At 46.1% G+C, this 22,961-nt stretch overlaps 1 protein-coding gene across 1 annotated transcript in view; it reads left to right on the forward strand.

Annotated features, from left to right (window-relative positions):
- Positions 1 to 2,775: 2,775 nt before the first annotated feature.
- The window catches only part of LOC138658379 (matrix metalloproteinase-21-like), a 98,467-nt gene continuing 78,281 nt past the window's right edge, over positions 2,776 to 22,961 (forward strand). The window contains exons 1-2 of the mRNA XM_069745823.1: positions 2,776 to 2,851; positions 9,885 to 10,248. Of these exons, the coding sequence (XP_069601924.1) occupies positions 10,105 to 10,248 (144 nt within the window). The 5' untranslated portion in view covers positions 2,776 to 2,851; positions 9,885 to 10,104. The remainder of the gene's footprint in view (positions 2,852 to 9,884; positions 10,249 to 22,961) is intronic.

Here is a 22,961-nt window from a genome sequence, read left to right on the forward strand (position 1 = left end):
GACATGTGGTTCATGAAAACCAAAATTTTACATTGCAGGTTTAAAGGATAAGGCCCAATGTGTTGTCATCTTTCCCACAGGTACCGGATACAACTTTAACCCTGGTTCTTGGGATAGGTGACATATCCCCCCTCTGGCTTTCCTAGCTCTTGGGGATCTTCCTCACCTCTAGCAGTATATCTGGATTGTAATACCTTCCGCCCCATGTAGTCTGAGTCCAGCTTTCCCTTTAGCTTCACAAGCTGAGCGTGACCATGGCCCCCATCGTCTGTCTTAAGGTTGCCCCAGGCCATTTAGATGGAATCACATGGAAGGGGATTTGCGACAATCCACTGCCCCGATTATTAGGCTCACGCTGTCCCTAGCAGCCAACTGCGGTCTACTGGTATACTCTCTCCTGCCCTTGCACACACTGACAGTAACTTCCTGCACTTGCTATTAACACTCAGTTCCCCCTCCCAAACTGGGCTGACTGTTAACCCTCAAATGCCTGTTGTGTTAGTAGGCAAACTTCACCTGCATTCTACACAGCAAGATCTTGTGACCATTAGTTATTACTGCAGCCAACAGAGGAATTACAATTGTTATAACAAGGAAAAATATCACAACCAAGACATTATTCACATTCTACACCACAGTAGCATTGATGTCTTCAGGGGAACACGGCAGCTGGTCCATATCCTTACATCAGTGTGCAGCTTTGGGGAAGACCAATCCTTTGGAAACTTTCTTGATGATGTCACTGAGTAGCTTTGGAGCAGCACAATTGTTTTGAGAGCTTTTTGATGATGTAACTGAGATCTGAACTAATTATCTTTCCTCCATCTCGTACATCCCCCCTACCTGATCAAAATAAATGAAATCACACTTTCGCGTGTCCCCAAAATCTGCTGCCTCGGAGTAATCCTTGACTCTGCCCTGTCCTTCAAACCGCACATCCAAGCTCTCGCCACCTCCTGTCGCCTCCAGCTCAAAAATATTTCCAGAATCCGTCCTTTCCTCAACCCACACTCTACCAAAATGCTTGTGCATGCCCTAATCATCTCCCGCCTCGACTACTGTAACATCCTCCTGTGTGGCCTCCCTGCTAACACTCTCGCACCCCTCCAGTCCATCCTTAACTCTGCTGCCCAATTAATTAATCTCTCTCCTCCTGCTTCCCCTCTTTGCAAATCCCTCCACTGGCTCCCAATTTCCCAGCGTATCCAGTTTAAATGACTAACACTGACCTACAAAGCCATCCATAACCTTCTCCTCCATGTATTTCCGAACTAATCTCTCAATATCTTCCCTCACGTAATCTCCGGTCCTCCCTAGATCTCCTCCTCTCCTCCATGCTTATTCGCTCCTCACCCAATCGCCACAAAGACTTCTCCTGAATATCCCCCATCCTCTGGAATTCAGTGCCCAACACATCCGACTATCAACTACATTCAGATCCTTCAGACGGAACCTGAAAACCCATCTCTTCAAAGAAGCTTACAGCCTGTAATGACCACACGGCCACCTCAACACCATCGGAGCTACTGCAACCCCCGACCTACTGTCTCCTTCCCCACCATCCTGTAGAATGTAAGCCCACAAGGGCAGGGTCCTCGCCCCTCTGTACCAGTCTGTCATTGTTAGTTTTGTTTACCGTAAGTGGTATCTGTAATTTCTATGTAACCCCTTCTCATGTACAGACCATGGAATAAATGGTGCTATATAAATAATAATAATAATAATAACTGAGTATCTCTGCAGCAGCACATTCTTTGAAGACCTTTTTGTTAATGTAATTGGGTTGCTTTAAGGGAGCACAATCCTTTGGATACTTTCTTGATGATGTCATCTGGAAGCTTTGGGGAAGCACAATCCTTTGGAGACCTTCTCGGTGATGTCAATGGATAGATTTGGGAAATCACAATCCTTTAGAGACCTTCTCGGTGATGTCACTGGGTAGCTTTGGGGTAGCACAATCTGTTCGAAACTTTCTTGGTGGTGTCACATGTTAGCTTTGGGGCAGCACAAACTTTTGGAGACTTTCTTAGTGATGCTCCTGGGTAGCTTTGAGGAAGCACAATCCTTTTGAGACTTTATTGGGGATGTCACTGGTAGCTTTCCTGACAGCACAATCCTTTGCAGGCATTTTGGTGATGTCTACTCTATGTGTGTCTTTGGGGAAGACCAATCCATTGGAAACTTTCTTGATGATATCACTGAGTAGCTTTGGGGCAGCACAATCCTTTAGAGACCTTCTTGGTGATGTCACTGGGCAGTACAATCCTTTAGAGACTTTCTTTGTGTTTTTAAGTTGTAGTTTTTGAGGCAGCAGATTTCTGAGGTGACTTTCCTGGTGATGTCACTGAGTAGCTATTAGCCAACACAATCCTTTGGATACCTGCTTGGTGATGTCACAGGGAAGCTACAGGGCAGCACAATTTTTAGGAGACTTTCTTGGTGATGTCACTGGAGACCTTTGAGGAGACTTATAACTGGTGAAGTCATGACTCACATTATCTGCTTATTCTACATGTGAAGATGTTTTCCAGACTAGCCTTGAAGGTGTAGAGCTGTGTAGATCATGGCAGCGTGGGTATGTTGTCTGTTACTACACTGCAGATTATGATTAAGTCATGTGGAGGATTTCCATTTCTAGGGGCTGCCAGTCTCCAACGTGTGGGCACCTGATTAGGTGACTCAAAAATAGAGTGAAAATGTCAGATAACGTTCCCCGGCCTCATTGGCTGAAGATTCAGTTCTTCCTCCCTGACACAACTGTAAGAAACGCTCTCCAGATGTGAGAGACATACTGAGAGGAAGAAGCTACGCAGCTCCGAGCAGGGAGCGCAGATCGACACTGCAGACACAGGTGAGACATCACTCTGACTTCAGATGTAAAGAGTAGAGTGTATTGACCCAAGACGTCAGACACCTGAAATGTAGGGAGTAGACTGCCCTAATCCGAGACGTCAAAGAGACACCTGAAATGTAGGGAGTAGACTGCCCTAATCCGAGACGTCAAAGAGACACCTGAAATGTAGGGAGTAGACTGCCCTAATCCGAGACGTCAAAGAGACACCTGAAATGTAAGGAGTAGACTGCCCTAATCCGAGACGTCAAAGAGACACCTGAAATGTAGGGAGTAGACTGCCCTAATCCGAGACGTCAAAGAGACACCTGAAATGTAGGGAGTAGACTGCCCTAATCCGAGACGTCAAAGAGACACCTGAAATGTAAGGAGTAGACTACCCTAATCCGAGACGTCAAAGAGACACCTGAAATGTAGGGAGTAGACTGCCCTGACCTGAGACCTTAGAGAGAAACCTGTAATGTCAGAAATATAGTGCCCTAACACGAGACCTCTGAGAGTCACCTGAAATGTAGAGGATAGACTGTCCTAAACCAAGACCGTAGCGAGACACCTGAAATGTAGGGAGTAGACTACCCTAATCCGAGACGTCAAAGAGACACCTGAAATGTAAGGAGTAGACTACCCTAATCCGAGACGTCAAAGAGACACCTGAAATGTAGGGAGTAGACTGCCCTGACCTGAGACCTTAGAGAGAAACCTGTAATGTCAGAAATATAGTGCCCTAACACGAGACCTCTGAGAGTCACCTGAAATGTAGAGGATAGACTGTCCTAAACCAAGACCGTAGCGAGACACCTGAAATGTAGGGAGTAGACTGCCCTAATCCGAGACGTCAAAGAGACACCTGAAATGTAAGGAGTAGACTACCCTAATCCGAGACGTCAAAGAGACACCTGAAATGTAAGGAGTAGACTACCCTAATCCGAGACGTCAAAGAGACACCTGAAATATAAGGAGTAGACTACCCTAATCCGAGACATCAAAGAGACACCTGAAATGTAGGAAGTAGACTGCCCTAATCCGAGACGTCAAAGAGACACCTGAAATGTAAGGAGTAGACTACCCTAATCCGAGACGTCAAAGAGACACCTGAAATGTAAGGAGTAGACTACCCTAATCCGAGACGTCAAAGAGACACCTGAAATATAAGGAGTAGACTACCCTAATCCGAGACATCAAAGAGACACCTGAAATGTAGGGAGTAGACTGCCCTGACCTGAGACCTTAGAGAGAAACCTGTAATGTCAGAAATATAGTGCCCTAACACGAGACCTCAGAGAGTCACCTGAAATGTAGAGGATAGACTGTCCTAAACCAAGACCGTAGCGAGACACCTGAAATGTAGGGAGTAGACTACCCTAATCCGAGACATCAAAGAGACACCTGAAATGTAGGGAGTAGACTGCCCTGACCTGAGACCTTAGAGAGAAACCTGTAATGTCAGAAATATAGTGCCCTAACACGAGACCTCAGAGAGTCACCTGAAATGTAGAGGATAGACTGTCCTAAACCAAGACTGTAGCAAGACACCTGAAATGTAAGGAGTAGACTGCCCTAATCCGAGACGTCAAAGAGACACCTGAAATGTAGGGAGTAGACTGCCCTAACCTGAGATCTCACAGAGAAACCTGTAATGTCAGAAATATAGTGCCCTAACACGAGACCTCAGAGAGTCACCTGAAATGTAGAGGATAGACTGTCCTAAACCAAGACTGTAGCAAGACACCTGAAATGTAAGGAGTAGACTGCCCTAATCCGAGACATCAAAGAGACACCTGAAATGTAGGGAGTAGACTGCCCTAACCTGAGATCTCACAGAGAAACCTGTAATGTCAGAAATATAGTGCCCTAACACGAGACCTCTGAGAGTCACCTGAAATGTAGAGGATAGACTGTCCTAAACCAAGACCGTAGCGAGACACCTGAAATTTAAGGAGTAGACTACCCTAATCCGAGACATCAAAGAGACACCTGAAATGTAGGGAGTAGACTGCCCTAATCCGAGACGTCAAAGAGACACCTGAAATGTAGGGAGTAGACTGCCCTAATCCGAGACGTCAAAGAGACACCTGAAATGTAGGGAGTAGACTGCCCTGACCTGAGACCTTAGAGAGAAACCTGTAATGTCAGAAATATAGTGCCCTAACATGAGACCTCTGAGAGTCACCTGAAATGTAGAGGATAGACTGTCCTAAACCAAGACCGTAGCGAGACACCTGAAATGTAGGGAGTAGACTACCCTAATCCGAGACGTCAAAGAGACACCTGAAATGTAAGGAGTAGACTGCCCTAATCCGGGATGTCAAAGAGACACCTGAAATGTAGGGAGTAGACTACCCTAATCCGAGACGTCAAAGAGACACCTGAAATGTAAGGAGTAGACTACCCTAATCCGAGACATCAAAGAGACACCTGAAATATAAGGAGTAGACTACCCTAATCCGAGACGTCAAAGAGACACCTGAAATGTAAGGAGTAGACTACCCTAATCCGAGATGTCAAAGAGACACCTGAAATGTAAGGAGTAGACTGCCCTAATCCGAGACGTCAAAGAGACACCTGAAATGTAGGGAGTAGACTGCCCTAATCCGAGACGTCAAAGAGACACCTGAAATGTAAGGAGTAGACTGCCCTAATCCGAGACGTCAAAGAGACACCTGAAATGTAGGGAGTAGACTGCCCTAATCCGAGACGTCAAAGAGACACCTGAAATGTAAGGAGTAGACTGCCCTAATCCGAGACGTCAAAGAGACACCTGAAATGTAGGGAGTAGACTGCCCTAATCCGAGACGTCAAAGAGACACCTGAAATGTAAGGAGTAGACTGCCCTAATCCGAGACGTCAAAGAGACACCTGAAATGTAGGGAGTAGACTGCCCTAATCCGAGACGTCAAAGAGACACCTGAAATGTAAGGAGTAGACAACCCTAATCCGAGACGTCAAAGAGACACCTGAAATGTAGGGAGTAGACTGCCCTAATCCGAGACGTCAAAGAGACACCTGAAATGTAGGGAGTAGACTGTCCTAAACCAAGACCGTAGCGAGACACCTGAAATGTAGGGAGTAGACTACCCTAATCCGAGACGTCAAATAGACACCTGAAATGTAAGGAGTAGACAACCCTAATCCGAGACGTCAAAGAGACACCTGAAATGTAAGGAGTAGACTACCCTAATCCGAGACGTCAAAGAGACACCTGAAATGTAAGGAGTAGACTACCCTAATCCGAGACGTCAAAGAGACACCTGAAATGTAAGGAGTAGACTACCCTAATCCGAGACGTCAAAGAGACACCTGAAATGTAGGGAGTAGACTGCCCTGACCTGAGACCTTAGAGAGAAACCTGTAATGTCAGAAATATAGTGCCCTAACACGAGACCTCTGAGAGTCACCTGAAATGTAGAGGATAGACTGTCCTAAACCAAGACCGTAGCGAGACACCTGAAATGTAGGGAGTAGACTGCCCTAATCCGAGACGTCAAAGAGACACCTGAAATGTAAGGAGTAGACTACCCTAATCCGAGACGTCAAAGAGACACCTGAAATGTAAGGAGTAGACTACCCTAATCCGAGACGTCAAAGAGACACCTGAAATATAAGGAGTAGACTACCCTAATCCGAGACATCAAAGAGACACCTGAAATGTAGGAAGTAGACTGCCCTAATCCGAGACGTCAAAGAGACACCTGAAATGTAAGGAGTAGACTACCCTAATCCGAGACGTCAAAGAGACACCTGAAATGTAAGGAGTAGACTACCCTAATCCGAGACGTCAAAGAGACACCTGAAATATAAGGAGTAGACTACCCTAATCCGAGACATCAAAGAGACACCTGAAATGTAGGGAGTAGACTGCCCTGACCTGAGACCTTAGAGAGAAACCTGTAATGTCAGAAATATAGTGCACTAACATGAGACCTCTGAGAGTCACCTGAAATGTAGAGGATAGACTGTCCTAAACCAAGACCGTAGCGAGACACCTGAAATGTAGGGAGTAGACTACCCTAATCCGAGACGTCAAAGAGACACCTGAAATGTAAGGAGTAGACTACCCTAATCCGAGACATCAAAGAGACACCTGAAATATAAGGAGTAGACTACCCTAATCCGAGACATCAAAGAGACACCTGAAATGTAGGAAGTAGACTGCCCTAGCCTGAGATCTCACAGAGAAACCTGTAATGTCAGAAATATAGTGCCCTAACATGAGACCTCAGAGAGTCACCTGAAATGTAGAGGATAGACTGTCCTAAACCAAGACCGTAGCGAGACGCCTGAAATGTAAGGAGTAGACTACCCTAATCCGAGACATCAAAGAGACACCTGAAATGTAGGGAGTAGACTGCCCTGACCTGAGACCTTAGAGAGAAACCTGTAATGTCAGAAATATAGTGCCCTAACATGAGACCTCAGAGAGTCACCTGAAATGTAGAGGATAGACTGTCCTAAACCAAGACTGTAGCAAGACACCTGAAATGTAAGGAGTAGACTGCCCTAATCCGAGACATCAAAGAGACACCTGAAATGTAGGGAGTAGACTGCCCTAACCTGAGATCTCACAGAGAAACCTGTAATGTCAGAAATATAGTGCCCTAACACGAGACCTCTGAGAGTCACCTGAAATGTAGAGGATAGACTGTCCTAAACCAAGACCGTAGCGAGACACCTGAAATGTAGGGAGTAGACTACCCTAATCCGAGACATCAATGAGACACCTGAAATGTAGGGAGTAGACTGCCCTGACCTGAAACCTTAGAGAGAAACCTGTAATGTCAGAAATATAGTGCCCTAACATGAGACCTCTGAGAGTCACCTGAAATGTAGAGGATAGACTGTCCTAAACCAAGACTGTAGCAAGACACCTGAAATGTAAGGAGTAGACTGCCCTAATCCGAGACATCAAAGAGACACCTGAAATGTAGGGAGTAGACTGCCCTAATCCGAGACGTCAAAGAGACACCTGAAATGTAGGGAGTAGACTACCCTAATCCGAGACATCAAAGAGACACCTGAAATGTAGGGAGTAGACTGCCCTAATCCGAGACATCAAAGAGACACCTGAAATGTAAGGAGTAGACTACCCTAATCCGAGACATCAAAGAGACACCTGAAATGTAGGGAGTAGACTGCCCTGACCTGAAACCTTAGAGAGAAACCTGTAATGTCAGACATATAGTGCCCTAACATGAGACCTCTGAGAGTCACCTGAAATGTAGAGGATAGACTGTCCTAAACCAAGACCGTAGCGAGACACCTGAAATGTAGGGAGTAGACTACCCTAATCCGAGACATCAAAGAGACACCTGAAATGTAGGGAGTAGACTGCCCTGACCTGAAACCTTAGAGAGAAACCTGTAATGTCAGACATATAGTGCCCTAACATGAGACCTCTGAGAGTCACCTGAAATGTAGAGGATAGACTGTCCTAAACCAAGACCGTAGCGAGACACCTGAAATGTAGGGAGTAGACTACCCTAATCCGAGACATCAAAGAGACACCTGAAATGTAGGGAGTAGACTGCCCTGACCTGAAACCTTAGAGAGAAACCTGTAATGTCAGAAATATAGTGCCCTAACATGAGACCTCTGAGAGTCACCTGAAATGTAGAGGATAGACTGTCCTAAACCAAGACCGTAGCGAGACACCTGAAATTTAAGGAGTAGACTACCCTAATCCGAGACATCAAAGAGACACCTGAAATGTAGGGAGTAGACTGCCCTAATCCGAGACGTCAAAGAGACACCTGAAATGTAGGGAGTAGACAACCCTAATCCGAGACGTCAAAGAGACACCTGAACTGTAAGGAGTAGACAACCCTAATCCGAGACGTCAAAGAGACACCTGAAATGTAGGGAGTAGACTGCCCTAATCCGAGACGTCAAAGAGACACCTGATATGTAGGGAGTAGACTACCCTAATCCGAGATGTCAAAGAGACACCTGAACTGTAAGGAGTAGACTGCCATAATCCGAGACGTCAAAGAGACACCTGAACTGTAAGGAGTAGACAACCCTAATCCGAGATGTCAAAGAGACACCTGAAATGTAGGAAGTAGACTACCCTAATCTGAGACGTCAAAGAGACACCTGAAATGTAGGGAGTAGACTGCTCTGACTCAAAATCTCAGCGACATCTTAAGTGAAAGACTGTCCTAACCTGAGAGATACTGCCCTGTCCTGAGAAGAAAGTCACCTCAAATCTAAGGAGCAGTGTCCAACTCAAGTATCAGAGAGACACCTGATATGTATGCGTTGACTGCCCTAAACTGAGATCTCATAGAGACAGCTAAAATATAAGGAATCTACCGACCTGATCCGAGACTTCAGAACGACACCTGAAAAGTAAGGAGTATACTGACCTGACCTGAGAGCTCAGAGAAACACCTGAAATATAAGGTATAGACTGCTCTGACCGAAGACTTCACTGACACCTCAACTGTAGGGCGTAGACTGTCCTGACCCTAGACCTCAGAGAGACACCTGAAATGTAAGGAATAGACTGCCCAAGACGTCAGAGAGGCATGTCAAACGTAAGGAATAGAGTTTCCCAATAGAAGATGTGGGAGAGACATCTAAAATGAAAGGAGTAGATTGTTCCAACCCAAGACATCGGAGAGACACCTGAAATGTAGGAAGAACACTTCTCTTATCTGAGACCTCAGAGAGATACCCGAAATGTAAGGAATAGACTGCACTGATCCGAGACCTCAGAGAGTTACCTGCAATGTAGTAAATAGGCTGTATGGACCCCATACATCAGGAGGCTGTTTATGAACAGATGAGAGACAAGCCTGATCTAAAACCTAAAGACAGTCTCATCATATACAAGTGTGACAGCTCTGCAGATATGGGTGAAAGACATACCAGTGACAAAAGCCAAAAGAGAAACCTCAGGTCAAGGTAAATGGCTGTTAAGAGGACATAACCCTAAGCTGAGATATGGGCGATGACAAGGACCTTTAGATGTAGAGATGAAGGTCGTGGTACCAGGGGCCACACAGTGTAACCATAAGATGTGATTATTTTACAGATCTGCTACGAAAGTAAAAGGTGAGGATTTGGAAGATGATGTAAAGTATGGCATGGGGGTCTGTATAACAGCCACAAACACAGGTGTTAGATCAGTGTCTGTATGCCGTTCTCCTGGAATTGTCCATTTCATGCTTCACACAACAGAAACGACGCTTGTTGAGAAGATAAAACTGAACCGATAAAAGAGAGAAATCTTCTGTGAACGCAACATTGGTGCCATGGAGACCAAACCAGCTCTGCTGACCCTGCTCTTCATACATCTGAGCACAGGAGAGAGACTGTACTATGCAAGAGGTGGCTCCGGTATACAGAGTCAATCCAAGAACAAGGCACAGACCATCATCACAAAGACATATGCCCAGGTAATGATTGTGATGTGGGTGTAGGTGATGGAGTGGAGCTTGATGCAGTTGATGGAGTGTGGTGCAATTGGAGATGAAGAAGTGTGGTGTAGATGTTGGTTATGGAGAGTGGTGGAGATGATGGAATGTGGTGGAGGTGATGGAGTGTGGTGTAGATGCTGGTTATGGAGAGTGGTGGAGATGATGGAATGTGGTGGAGGTGAAGGAGTGTGGTATAGGTGCATGTGATATAGGTGATGGAGTGTGGTGTACATGTTGGTGATGGAGAGTGGTGGACATGATGGAGTATGGTGTAGGGAGATATGAGGTAGTGTGCTTTGGATGGAGGTGATAGAGTGTGGTGGAGTTTATAGAGTGTGTTGTAGATTTAGGTGATGAAGTGTGGTAGAGGTGATGGAGTTTGGTGTAGGTGGAGATGATGGAGTGTGGTGGAGGTGGAGGCAATGGAGAGTGGTGGGGGTGATGGAGTATGGTGTAGGTTTTGATGATGGAGTGTGGTGTGGGAGGAGGTGATGGAGAGTGGTGGAGGTGGAGGTGTTGGAGAGTGATGAGGTGATGGAGTATGTTGTGGGTAAAGATGATGCAGTGTGGTGTAGGTGGTGGTTCTGGAGTGTGGTGTAGGTGGAATTGATGGAGTGTGCTTTGGGTGGAGGTGATAGAGTGTGGTATATGTGATGGAGTATGGTATAGGTGGAGGTGGAGCTGATGGACTGCGGTGTAGATGTAGGTGATGGAGCGTGGTGCAAGTGGAGGTGAAGAAGTGTGGTGAAGATGTTGGTTATGGAGAGTGGTGGAGGTGATGGAATGGGGTGGAGGTGATAGAGTGTAGTATAGGTGCATGTGATATAGGTGATGGAGTGTGGTGGAGGTGGAGGCAATGGAGAGTGGTGGCGGTGATGGAGTATGGTGTAGGTATTGATGATGGAGTGTGGTGTGGGAGGAGGTGATGTAGTGTGGTGTAGGTGGTGGTGCTGGAGTGTGGTGTAGGTGGAACTGATGGAGCATGATATAGGTGGAGATGACGGAGAGTGGTGTAAATGGAGGTGATGGAGTGTGGTATAGGTGGAGGTGATAGAGTGTGGTGGAGGTGGAGTTGATGGAGCGTGGTGCAAGTGGAGGTGAAGAAGTGTGGTGTAGATGTTGGTTATGGAGATTGAGGAGGTGATGGAATGTGGTGGAGGTGATGGAGTGTTGTATAGGTGAATTTGATATAGGTGATGGAGTGTGGTGTAGATGTAGGTGATGTAGAGTGGTGGACATGATGGAGTATGGTGTAAGGAGAGATGAGGTAGTGTGCATTGGGTGGAGGTGATAGAGTGTGGTGTAGGTGATGGAGTATGATATAGGTGTATGTGATGGAGTGTGGTGGAGGTGTGGTTGATGGAGAGTGGTGTAGATGTAGGTAATGGAGTGTGGTGTAGGTGTAGATGATGGAGTGTGGTATAGGTGATGGAGTGTGGTGGAGGTGGAGGCAATGGAGGGTGGTGGAGGTGATGGAGTATGGTGCAGGTATTGATGATGGAGTGTGGTGTGGGAGGAGGTGTTGGAGAGTGATGGAGGTGATGGAGTATGTTGTGGGTAAAGATGATGCAGTGTGGTGTAGGTGGTGGTGCTGGAGTGTGGTGTAGGTGGAACTGATGGAGCATGATATAGGTGGAGATGATGGAGAGTGGTGTAAATGGAGGGGATGGAGTAGGGTATAGGTGGAGGTGATGGAGTGTGGTGGAGTTGATGGAGTGTGGTGCAGATGTAGGTGATGGAGTGTGGTGCAAGTGGAAGTGAAGAAGTGTGGTGAAGATGTTGGTTATGGAGAGTGGTGGAGGTGATGGAATGTGCAGGAGGTGATGGAGTGTGGTATAGGTGCATGTGACATAGGTGATGGAGTGTGGTGTAGATGTTGGTGATGTAGAGTGGTGGACGTGATGGAGTATGGTGTAAGGAGAGATGAGGTAGTGTGCTTTTGGTGGAGGTGATAGAGTGTGGTGTAGGTGATGGAGTATGGTATAGGTGGAGGTGATGGAGGTGGAATTGATGGAGCGTGGTGTAGATGTAGGTGATGGAGTGTGGTGCAAGTGGAGGTGAAGAAGTGTGCTGTAGATGCTGGTTATGGAGAGTGGTGGAGGTGATGGAATGTGGTGGAGGTGATGGAGTGTGGTATAGGTGCATGTGATATAGGTGATGGAGTGTGGTGTAGATGTTGGTGATGTAGAGTGGTGGACGTGATGGAGTATGGTGTAAGGAGAGATGAGGTAGTCTGCTTTTGGTGGAGGTGATAGAGTGTGGTGTAGGTGTAGGTGATGGAGTAGGGTATAGGTGGAGGTGATGGAGGTGGAATTGATGGAGCGTGGTGTAGATGTAGGTGATGGAGTGTGGTGCAAGTGGAGGTGAAGAAGTGTGCTGTAGATGCTGGTTATGGAGAGTGGTGGAGGTGATGGAATGTGGTGGAGGTGATGGAGTCTGGTATAGTTGCATGTGATATAGGTGATGGAGTTTTGTGTAGATGTTGGTGATGGAGAGTGGTGGACGTGATGGAGTATGGTGTAGGGAAAGATGCGGTAGTGTGCTTTGGATGGCGGTGATAGAGTCTGGTGTAGGTGGAGGTAATGGAGTATGATGGAGGTGATGGAGTGTGGTGTAGGTGATGGAATATGGTGTAGGGAGAGATGAGGTAGTGTGCTTTGGATGGAGGTGATAGAGTGTTGTGTAGATGTAGGTGATGGAGTGTGGTGTACAGTAGGTGTAGGTGATGGAGTGTGGTGGAGTTTATGGAGTGTGTTGTAGATTTAGGTGATGAAGTGTGGTGGAGGTTATGGAGTTTGGTGTAGGTGGAGATGATGGAGTGTGGTGGAGGTGATGGAGTGTGGTGGAGGTGTAGGTGATGGAGAGTGGTGGAGGTGGAGTTGTTGGAGAGTGATGGAGGTGATGGAGTATGTTGTGGGTAAAGATGATGCAGTGTGGTGTAGGCATTGGTGCTGGAGTGTGGTGTAGGTGGAGGTGATGGAGTGTGATGGAGTGTGTTGTAGATTTAGGTGATGAAGTGTGGTGGAGGTGATGGAGTTTGGTGTAGGTGGAGATGATGGAGTGTGGTGGAGGTGGAGGCAATGGAGAGTGGTGGAGGTGATGGAGTATGATGTAGGTATTGATGATGGAGTATGGTGTGGGAGGAGGTGATGGAGAGTGGTGGAGGTGATGGAGTATGATGTAGGTATTGATGATGGAGTATGGTGTGGGAGGAGGTGATGGAGAGTGGTGGAGGTGATGGTTTATGTTGTGGGTAATTATGATGCAGTGTGTTGTAGGTGGTGGTGCTGGAGTGTGGTGTAGGTTGAATTGATGGAGTGTGATGTAGGTGGATATGATGGAGAGTGGTGTAAATGGAGGTGATGGATTGTGGTGTAGGTGGAGATGATTGAGAAGGGTGTAGGTGGAGGTGATGGAGTGTGGTGTTGGTGGAGGCGATGGAGAGTGGTGGAGGTGATGGAGTATGGTGTAGGTAAAGATAATGGAATGTGGTGTGACTGGAGGTGATGGAGTGTGGTGTAAGTGATGGAGTATGGTGTCAGTGGAGGTGATGGAGTTTGATAGAAGTGATGGAGTGTGATTGAGTGTATGTGAGGGAATGCGGTGTAGCTGGAGGGGATAATGTGGTGTTCACTGTAGGTGTCTGCTATGTAGTTTGGATGTGAGTGAGTGTGGTTAAGGTGGAGGTGATGGAGTATGGTGAAGGTGGATGTCACGATTCACACCGTGACCGTCACCCCTACGTCACGGATCGGGGTGACTTTAGGCCAACAGACGGCTATCACATGTGCAGGGGGGCTTATTTTAGTTATCCCTCCACTGCTGCAATGTGATGGAAACACACACAAGGCTATTGACCTCTTAGTTTACAGCAGGGGCTTATTCTAGGTATCCCACTGCTTTTCTATATACCACGAACTGCAGGGATTTATGTATATCCCGCTTTACAGTTCCGCTCGAACTTGCAGCTCTCTGGCGCCCCCTTACCCTCAGGTCAGATTAGGTACTGCAGCTATGGTAATTAGTCACCAGAAAGGCTGCCTGCTATGTACTGGCTATTGGGCACGCTGCAGCGAGGCAATATAACTACTCCCACTCAGGCAGGAACAATAATTATCAATGCCACAGTCGCTGCAACGACTCCCAAAGGCACAGAATACGGTATGCTGCCACCAGCTTCGATTAACGGGTCCGAAGCTAACCCAAAACAGTAGCGTAATTCCCTTCAGAAGACTTAGGGTACGTTTTAGAGCAGGAAAAATGAAAACTAGTAATTTGAATATTTTACTCCGCAGTGTTTTATCAAAATATTACAAGGATGTTACAAAAGAGGCAATTGAAAATATGTACAAGGGTAATTATAAAAAATAACAGGGATTAAATGAGAATTTAACACTTACATGTGTTCAGTTCATTTCAAGGCAAAACCATGCTGGTGGGTGGAACCCCAAATGTCCCAGTGCATCAGGAGGTCTGGGTAGGAACAGCTCCTCAGGTAAGACTCACTGCTGGGTGCCTTGCATGAAACTTATAGCTCAGCCTGGTGACATCACTAAAAGGGTTGGTTTCCTCAGACCCTACCCTCTCCTCAGACTCACCAAAGTTAACACAAGTTTGTATAATGCTTGTATCTCCGCTCCAGAACATGTCAGAATCCCAGCACAATCCTCATTAATCTTCTTCTTTTACCATTGGCTTTCTATCGGTACTAAATTCGGGCTAGTTGGGACACACAGTTCCGGAGAAATCCATATTTTTTACCTGTTGGAATTAGAGGCTAGCGTTTACAGTGGCTGATAAATCCGCCGATGGAGATTCGCAAAATGGACTTATTATTTTCATAGCCCAAATCGTTGGCCCAATATCTCACTATAACAGGACAAAGAACCGCATGTCTTGAGAGGGATATCAGACCAGTTTCAGCTGGAGGGAGATTTGTGCCGCCGCAAGCGCAATAAACCTTCCTGGCTTGGGGGCAGGGTAGAGCATTGAGAAGAATAGCTTCACACACACATAGAAGCAAAGAGAGAAGGGGGGGTTTACAGCTGCCATATGCTTTCAGGACCATGGTCAGAAGTGCAAAAATCCCTCAGCTAAACACAGAGTGAAGGGGGTCAACGTCCACCCTATATGTGCTGGCAAGAGAAACTAAAACTTATATTATACATTTTCCTCACAGTGGAGGTGAATGAGTGTGATGTAGGTGGACGTGATGGAGTTGATGGAGATTGGTGCAAGTGATAGAGTGTTGTGTTGATAGAGGTGATCAAGTTTGGTGGGGATGATGGAGTGTGGTATAGGTTATGGAATGTGTTGGAGGCGATGGAGTCTCGACTATGTGTAGATGATTTAGTGCAGTGTAGGTGATGGAGTGTGGTGTAAGTGATGGAGTGTGGTGTAGGTGATGGAGTGTGGTGTAGGTGAAGGAGTGAGGTGTAGGTGAAGGAGTGAGGTGGACGCATATTAGCAAGAAGGGGAGAACCCCATGCTTAGTTCCCTCTCTAGCATGCCATAAAACTTAAACTTTTAATAGTAAATCTAAAATGCATACGGGGTTATATTAAAACAAAGTCCCTAACTTGCCTGCATTTTATTGATTTTAAAGATAACTTATTATATTTATTCAATCGATGGTACTGGGGTGTCATCACTATCTAGCAGAATAGGACAAACAATTTATAGCACACATCACATGTTTCACCGCATGAGCGGTGTCATCAGGGGTTGAGACAAAAGCATGGATGACGGCTGGCCAGACACGCCTCCTATATATAATGTTTGTTTGCATAGTCACAGCCAATGTGAATACTTGTATCTAAAATGCAGAAAATGACCACAGACATAATGCTGCCAAAAATAGCCAATGAAAGGGGTAGCCAGTCACATCACATAGATGTCTGATGTTATAGGTGTCGCAATATGCCATATTTGTAAGCGTTGCTGCCCTGGGAACTCAGATCCAATTGAAAAGCCTGCTGTGACGGGGATGCCATGACAGAGTGGGGCCAGAAGATCTCAGTGTCTGGTTACGCATACGTCTGCGCTGGATAGAACTTCTTCACCTTCCTATTATCACTTCAGATTTTCCTTGCTCTGTTCTTGCAGGGGTTAGTCAGTCCTGTTTGTCTCCCGGAGCTCTCTGTCCTGAGTTTTCTCAGCTGTGCTAAGTCCATCACTTCCCTCTGGTTCTTTTCTAAGCTTCAGTTGTTGTCAGTGATAGCTTGCAACTACCTGGTTTGGAGCTGGAGGAACAAGCTGAGTAAAGAGCATATGTTTGGAGTTGTTTCAGGAGATGTCTGCTTGTAGTTGGTTTGTGTGTGTGTCTCCCAGTCTCTATTTGGTTTGCCCACCCTCTACTTCCCACTCGATTGTTTGATAGTATTTTCATATGATTGTGGTTTTCATTTGTCCCTGTCCGTTTCCACTCTGTGTCTTTACTTTAGATCAGGACTTGCGTTCCTGCTATCCTACTCACTAATCAGGGTGGTACTGAGGGAAAGACAGAGATAGGAACATGATCGCCACACGAGGTGAAATAACCCATCTTTGGACGCCAAGGAAGCACAAGGTGGTGCAGTGAAAGTATCAGGGTTGCCCCCTTGTATCCCTCCTAGTGGCAGAGCTTTCTTTCTCATCCTTCTCGCCGTGTGCCATTTTTCTTTGGGTAGAAGCATGACACCCACTGTCTCCTATGAATTGCAAACTCGCCATCGATATCGTTGTGATGACGTGGTGCCTTAGGATTGAATAACAATAGCAGCTGCATTATGCTGATGCCTAGCCCTCCGATTGGTGAATTCCTATGCTGACGTTCTCCATTCTGATTGGTCATCTACTTCAGTTACGTCTCACTGACATCTGCTATTTTGATTGGACAGTCGGTTGTGCTGACAGCTGCTTCTACAATTGGTCAGCTAGTTGGCTTTCAGAATGATTGTATTGGGGACACATTGTACCCCTGAGGTACGCGATACTTCATTAGGTGACACTGACATCAATATGTGCAATGAAGACTTTAGCAAACTGTGCTAAACACAAGACAGTATGATCCTATCATATGATGGACACATCACAGCTATTAGGATAAAGTGTTGTGTAATGTGCACACGTACAGTGGGGAGAATAACGTTTTGATACTCGCCCGATTTTGTAGTTTTCCCACCTACAAGGAATGGAGAGGTTTGTAATTTTTATTGTAGGATCTTTACATAATTAATTTGCATTCTACTACATGAAATAAGTAACATAGTAACATAGTTAGTAAGGCCGAAAAAAGACATTTGTCCATCCAGTTCAGCCTATATTCCATCATAATAAATTCCCAGATCTACGTCCTTTGTTGTGAATTCTGTGGCTGAATTCACTCCTGTGGTCACAAGTGGTACTGCAACTTCTGAGCTTCCTCCCTCAGGTGTTCTGGTGAGCTCGTTAACTGCTTCATTACTTAACTCCGCCTGATGCTGCTATCCTTGCTCCTTGTCAATGTTTCAGTGTTGGATCTGAGCTTCTCCTGATTGTTCCTGTGACCTGCTGCTCTGTATAGCTAAGTGCTTTTTGCTTTTTTGTTGCTTTTTTTCTGTCCAGCTTGTCTTTTGTTTTGCTGGAAGCTCTGAGACGCAAAGGGTGTACCGCCGTGCCGTTAGTTCGGCACGGTGGGTTTTTTTTGCCCCCTTTGCGTGGTTTTGCTTTAGGGTTTTTTGTAGACTGCAAAGTTCGCTTTACTGTCCTCGCTCTGTCCTAGAATATCGGGCCCCCCTTTGCTGAATCTATTTCATCCCTACGTTTTGTCTTTTCATCTTACTCACAGTCATTATATGTGGGGGGCTGCCTTTTCCTTTGGGGAATTTCTCTGGGGCAAGTCAGGCCTATTTTTCTATCTTCAGGCTAGCTAGTTTCTTAGGCTGTGCCGAGTTGCCTAGGTAGTTGTTAGGCGCAATCCACAGCCGCTTTTAGTTGTGTTTAGGATAGGATCAGGTGTGCAGTCTACAGAGTTTCCACGTCTCAGAGCTCGTTCTTGTATTTTTGGGTATTTGTCAGATCACTGTGTGCGCTCTGATCGCTAAGCACACTGTGTTTCTGGATTGCCTTCATAACACCTGTCATTAGCAAACATAACAGTACAAGGAGCCAAACTAATGATTCTCAATAGAGGGAAAGAAAAAGTTCTGACATCATTTTTTTTTTTTTTTTTTTTCTGCTCTGTGTTCACTTTTTTTTTTTTCCCCTAGACATTTGGGTGATTCTGGACACAGGTGTGGACATGGATATTCAGGGTCTGTGCTCTTCAATGGATAATCTCGTTATAAATGTACAAAAAATTCAAGATACTATTGATCAGAAATCTATGTTAGAACCAAGAATTCCTATTCCTGATTTGTTTTTTGGAGATAGAACTAAGTTTCTAAGTTTCAAAAATAATTGTAAGCTATTTCTGGCCTTGAAACCTCATTCTTCTGGTAATCCTATTCAACAGGTTTTGATTATTATTTCTTTTTTGCGCGGCGACCCTCAAGACTGGGCATTTTCTCTTGCGCCAGGAGACCCTGCATTGAGTAGTGTCGATGCGTTTTTCCTGGCGCTCGGATTGCTGTACGATGAGCCTAATTCAGTGGATCAGGCTGAGAAAAATTTGCTGGCTTTGTGCCAGGGTCAGGATGATATAGAAGTATATTGTCAGAAATTTAGGAAATGGTCAGTACTCACTCAGTGGAATGAATCTGCGCTGGCAGCTTTGTTCAGAAAGGGTCTCTCTGAGGCTCTTAAGGATGTCATGGTGGGATTTCCTATGCCTGCTGGTTTGAATGAGTCTTTGTCTTTGGCCATTCAGATCGGTCGACGCTTGCGCGAGCGTAAATCTGTGCACCATTTGGCGGTACTGCCTGAGGTTAAACCTGAGCCTATGCAGTGCGATAGGACTATGACTAGAGTTGAACCGCAGGAATACAGACGTCTGAATGGGCTGTGTTTCTACTGTGGTGATTCTACTCATGCTATTTCTGATTGTCCTAAGCGCACTAAGCGGTCCGCTAGGTCTGCCGTCATTGGTACTGTACAGTCCAAATTCCTTCTGTCCATTACCTTGATATGCTCTTTGTCGTCGTTTTCTGTCATGGCGTTTGTGGATTCGGGCGCTGCCCTGAATCTGATGGATTTGGATTATGCTAAACGTTGTGGGTTTTTCTTGGAGCCTTTGCGGTGTCCTATTCCATTGAGAGGAATTGATGCTACACCTTTGGCCAAGAATAAACCTCAATACTGGGCCCAGCTGACCATGTGCATGGCTCCTGCACATCAGGAAGTTATTCGCTTTCTGGTGTTGCATAATCTGCATGATGTGGTCGTGTTGGGGTTGCCATGGCTACAAACCCATAATCCAGTATTGGATTGGAATTCCATGTCGGTATCCAGCTGGGGTTGTCAGGGGGTACATGGTGATGTTCCATTTTTGTCGATTTCGTCATCCACCCCTTCTGAGGTCCCAGAGTTCTTGTCTGATTATCAGGATGTATTTGATGAGCCCAAGTCCGATGCCCTACCTCCGCATAGGAATTGTGATTGTGCTATCAATTTGATTCCTGGTAGTAAATTCCCTAAAGGTCGATTATTTAATTTATCCGTGCCCGAACACGCCGCTATGCGCAGTTATGTGAAGGAATCCCTGGAGAAGGGACATATTCGCCCATCGTCATCACCACTGGGAGCAGGGTTCTTCTTTGTAGCCAAGAAGGATGGTTCGCTGAGACCGTGTATTGATTACCGCCTTCTTAATAAGATCACTGTTAAATTTCAGTATCCCTTGCCATTGTTATCTGACTTGTTTGCTCGGATTAAGGGGGCTAGTTGGTTCACTAAGATAGATCTTCGTGGTGCGTATAATCTGGTGAGAATCAGGCAAGGAGATGAATGGAAAACTGCATTCAATACGCCTGAGGGTCATTTTGAGTATCTAGTGATGCCGTTTGGACTTGCCAATGCTCCATCTGTGTTTCAGTCTTTTATGCATGACATCTTCCGTGAGTATCTGGATAAATTCCTGATTGTTTACTTGGATGACATTTTGATCTTCTCAGATGATTGGGAGTCTCATGTGAAGCAGGTCAGAATGGTTTTTCAGGTCCTGCGTGCTAACTCTTTGTTTGTGAAGGGATCAAAGTGTCTCTTCGGTGTTCAGAAGGTTTCATTTTTGGGGTTCATCTTTACCCCTTCTACTATCGAGATGGATCCAGTTAAGGTCCAAGCCATCCAGGATTGGATTCAGCCGACATCTCTGAAAAGTCTGCAGAAGTTCCTGGGCTTTGCTAATTTTTATCGTCGCTTCATCTGTAATTTTTCTAGCATTGCCAAACCATTGACCGATTTGACCAAGAAGGGTGCTGATTTGGTTAATTGGTCTTCTGCTGCTGTGGAAGCTTTTCAGGAGTTGAAGCGTCGTTTTTGTTCTGCCCCTGTGTTGTGTCAGCCAGATGTTTCTCTTCCGTTCCAGGTCGAGGTTGATGCTTCTGAGATTGGAGCAGGGGCGGTTTTGTCACAGAGAGGTTCTGATTGCTCAGTGATGAAACCATGTGCTTTCTTTTCCAGGAAGTTTTCGCCCGCTGAGCGTAATTATGATGTGGGCAATCGAGAGTTGCTGGCCATGAAGTGGGCATTCGAGGAGTGGCGTCATTGGCTTGAAGGAGCTAAGCATCGCGTGGTGGTATTGACTGATCATAAGAACTTGACTTATCTCGAGTCTGCCAAGCGCTTGAATCCTAGACAGGCCCGTTGGTCGTTATTTTTTGCCCGCTTCGACTTTGTGATTTCGTACCTTCCGGGCTCTAAAAATGTGAAGGCGGATGCTCTGTCTAGGAGTTTTGTGCCCGACTCTCCGGGTTTATCTGAGCCAGCGGGTATCCTCAAGGAAGGAGTCATTGTGTCTGCCATCTCCCCTGATTTGCGGCGGGTGCTGCAAAAATTTCAGGCGAATAAACCTGATCGTTGTCCAGCAGAGAAACTGTTCGTCCCTGATAGGTGGACTAATAAACTTATCTCTGAACTTCATTGTTCGGTGTTGGCTGGTCATCCTGGAATCTTTGGTACCAGAGAGTTAGTGGCTAGATCCTTCTGGTGGCCATCTCTGTCACGGGATGTACGTACTTTTGTGCAGTCCTGTGGGATTTGTGCTAGGGCTAAGCCCTGCTGTTCTCGTGCCAGTGGGTTGCTTTTGCCCTTGCCGGTCCCAAAGAGGCCTTGGACACATATTTCGATGGATTTCATTTCTGACCTTCCCGTTTCTCAAAAGATGTCAGTCATTTGGGTGGTCTGTGATCGCTTTTCTAAAATGGTCCATCTGGTGCCCTTGGCTAAATTGCCTTCCTCCTCTGATTTGGTACCTTTGTTCTTTCAGCATGTGGTTCGGTTGCATGGCATTCCTGAGAATATTGTTTCTGACAGAGGTTCCCAGTTTGTTTCAAGGTTTTGGCGAGCCTTTTGTGGTAGGATGGGCATTGACCTATCCTTTTCCTCGGCTTTCCATCCTCAGACTAATGGCCAGACCGAACGAACCAATCAGACCTTGGAAACATATCTGAGATGTTTTGTTTCTGCAGACCAGGATGATTGGGTGTCCTTTTTGCCGTTGGCTGAGTTCGCCCTTAATAATCGGGCCAGCTCGGCTACCTTGGTTTCTCCATTTTTTTGCAATTCTGGGTTCCATCCTCGTTTCTCTTCAGGACAGGTTGAGTCTTCGGACTGTCCTGGTGTGGATTCTGTGGTGGACAGGTTGCAGCAGATCTGGACTCAGGTAGTGGACAATTTGATCTTGTCCCAGGAGAAAGCTCAACTTTTCGCTAATCGCAGACGCCGTGTGGGTCCCCGACTTCGTGTTGGGGATCTGGTTTGGTTATCTTCTCGTCATATTCCTATGAAGGTTTCCTCTCCTAAATTTAAACCTCGTTTTATTGGTCCGTATAGGATTTCTGAGGTTCTCAATCCTGTGTCTTTTCGTTTGACCCTCCCAGACTCCTTTTCCATACATAATGTATTCCATAGGTCGTTGTTGCGGAGATACGTGGCACCTATGGTTCCATCTGTTGAGCCTCCTGCCCCGGTTTTGGTGGAGGGGGAATTGGAGTATATTGTGGAGAAGATTTTGGATTCTCGTGTTTCTAGACGGAAACTCCAGTATCTGGTTAAATGGAAGGGTTATGCTCAGGAAGATAATTCCTGGGTTTTTGCCTCTGATGTTCATGCTTCCGATCTTGTTCGTGCCTTTCATGCGGCTCATCCTGGTCGGCCTGGGGGCTCTGGTGAGGGTTCGGTGACCCCTCCTCAAGGGGGGGGGTACTGTTGTGAATTCTGTGGCTGAATTCACTCCTGTGGTCACAAGTGGTACTGCAGCTTCTGAGCTTCCTCCCTCAGGTGTTCTGGTGAGCTCGTTAACTGCTTCATTACTTAACTCCGCCTGATGCTGCTATCCTTGCTCCTTGTCAATGTTTCAGTGTTGGATCTGAGCTTCTCCTGATTGTTCCTGTGACCTGCTGCTCTGTATAGCTAAGTGCTTTTTGCTTTTTTGTTGCTTTTTTTCTGTCCAGCTTGTCTTTTGTTTTGCTGGAAGCTCTGAGACGCAAAGGGTGTACCGCCGTGCCGTTAGTTCGGCACGGTGGGTTTTTTTTTGCCCCCTTTGCGTGGTTTTGCTTTAGGGTTTTTTGTAGACT

The sequence above is a fragment of the Ranitomeya imitator genome, chromosome 1 (assembly GCF_032444005.1).
Source record: "Ranitomeya imitator isolate aRanImi1 chromosome 1, aRanImi1.pri, whole genome shotgun sequence".
NCBI classification, from domain to species: Eukaryota; Metazoa; Chordata; class Amphibia; order Anura; family Dendrobatidae; genus Ranitomeya; species Ranitomeya imitator.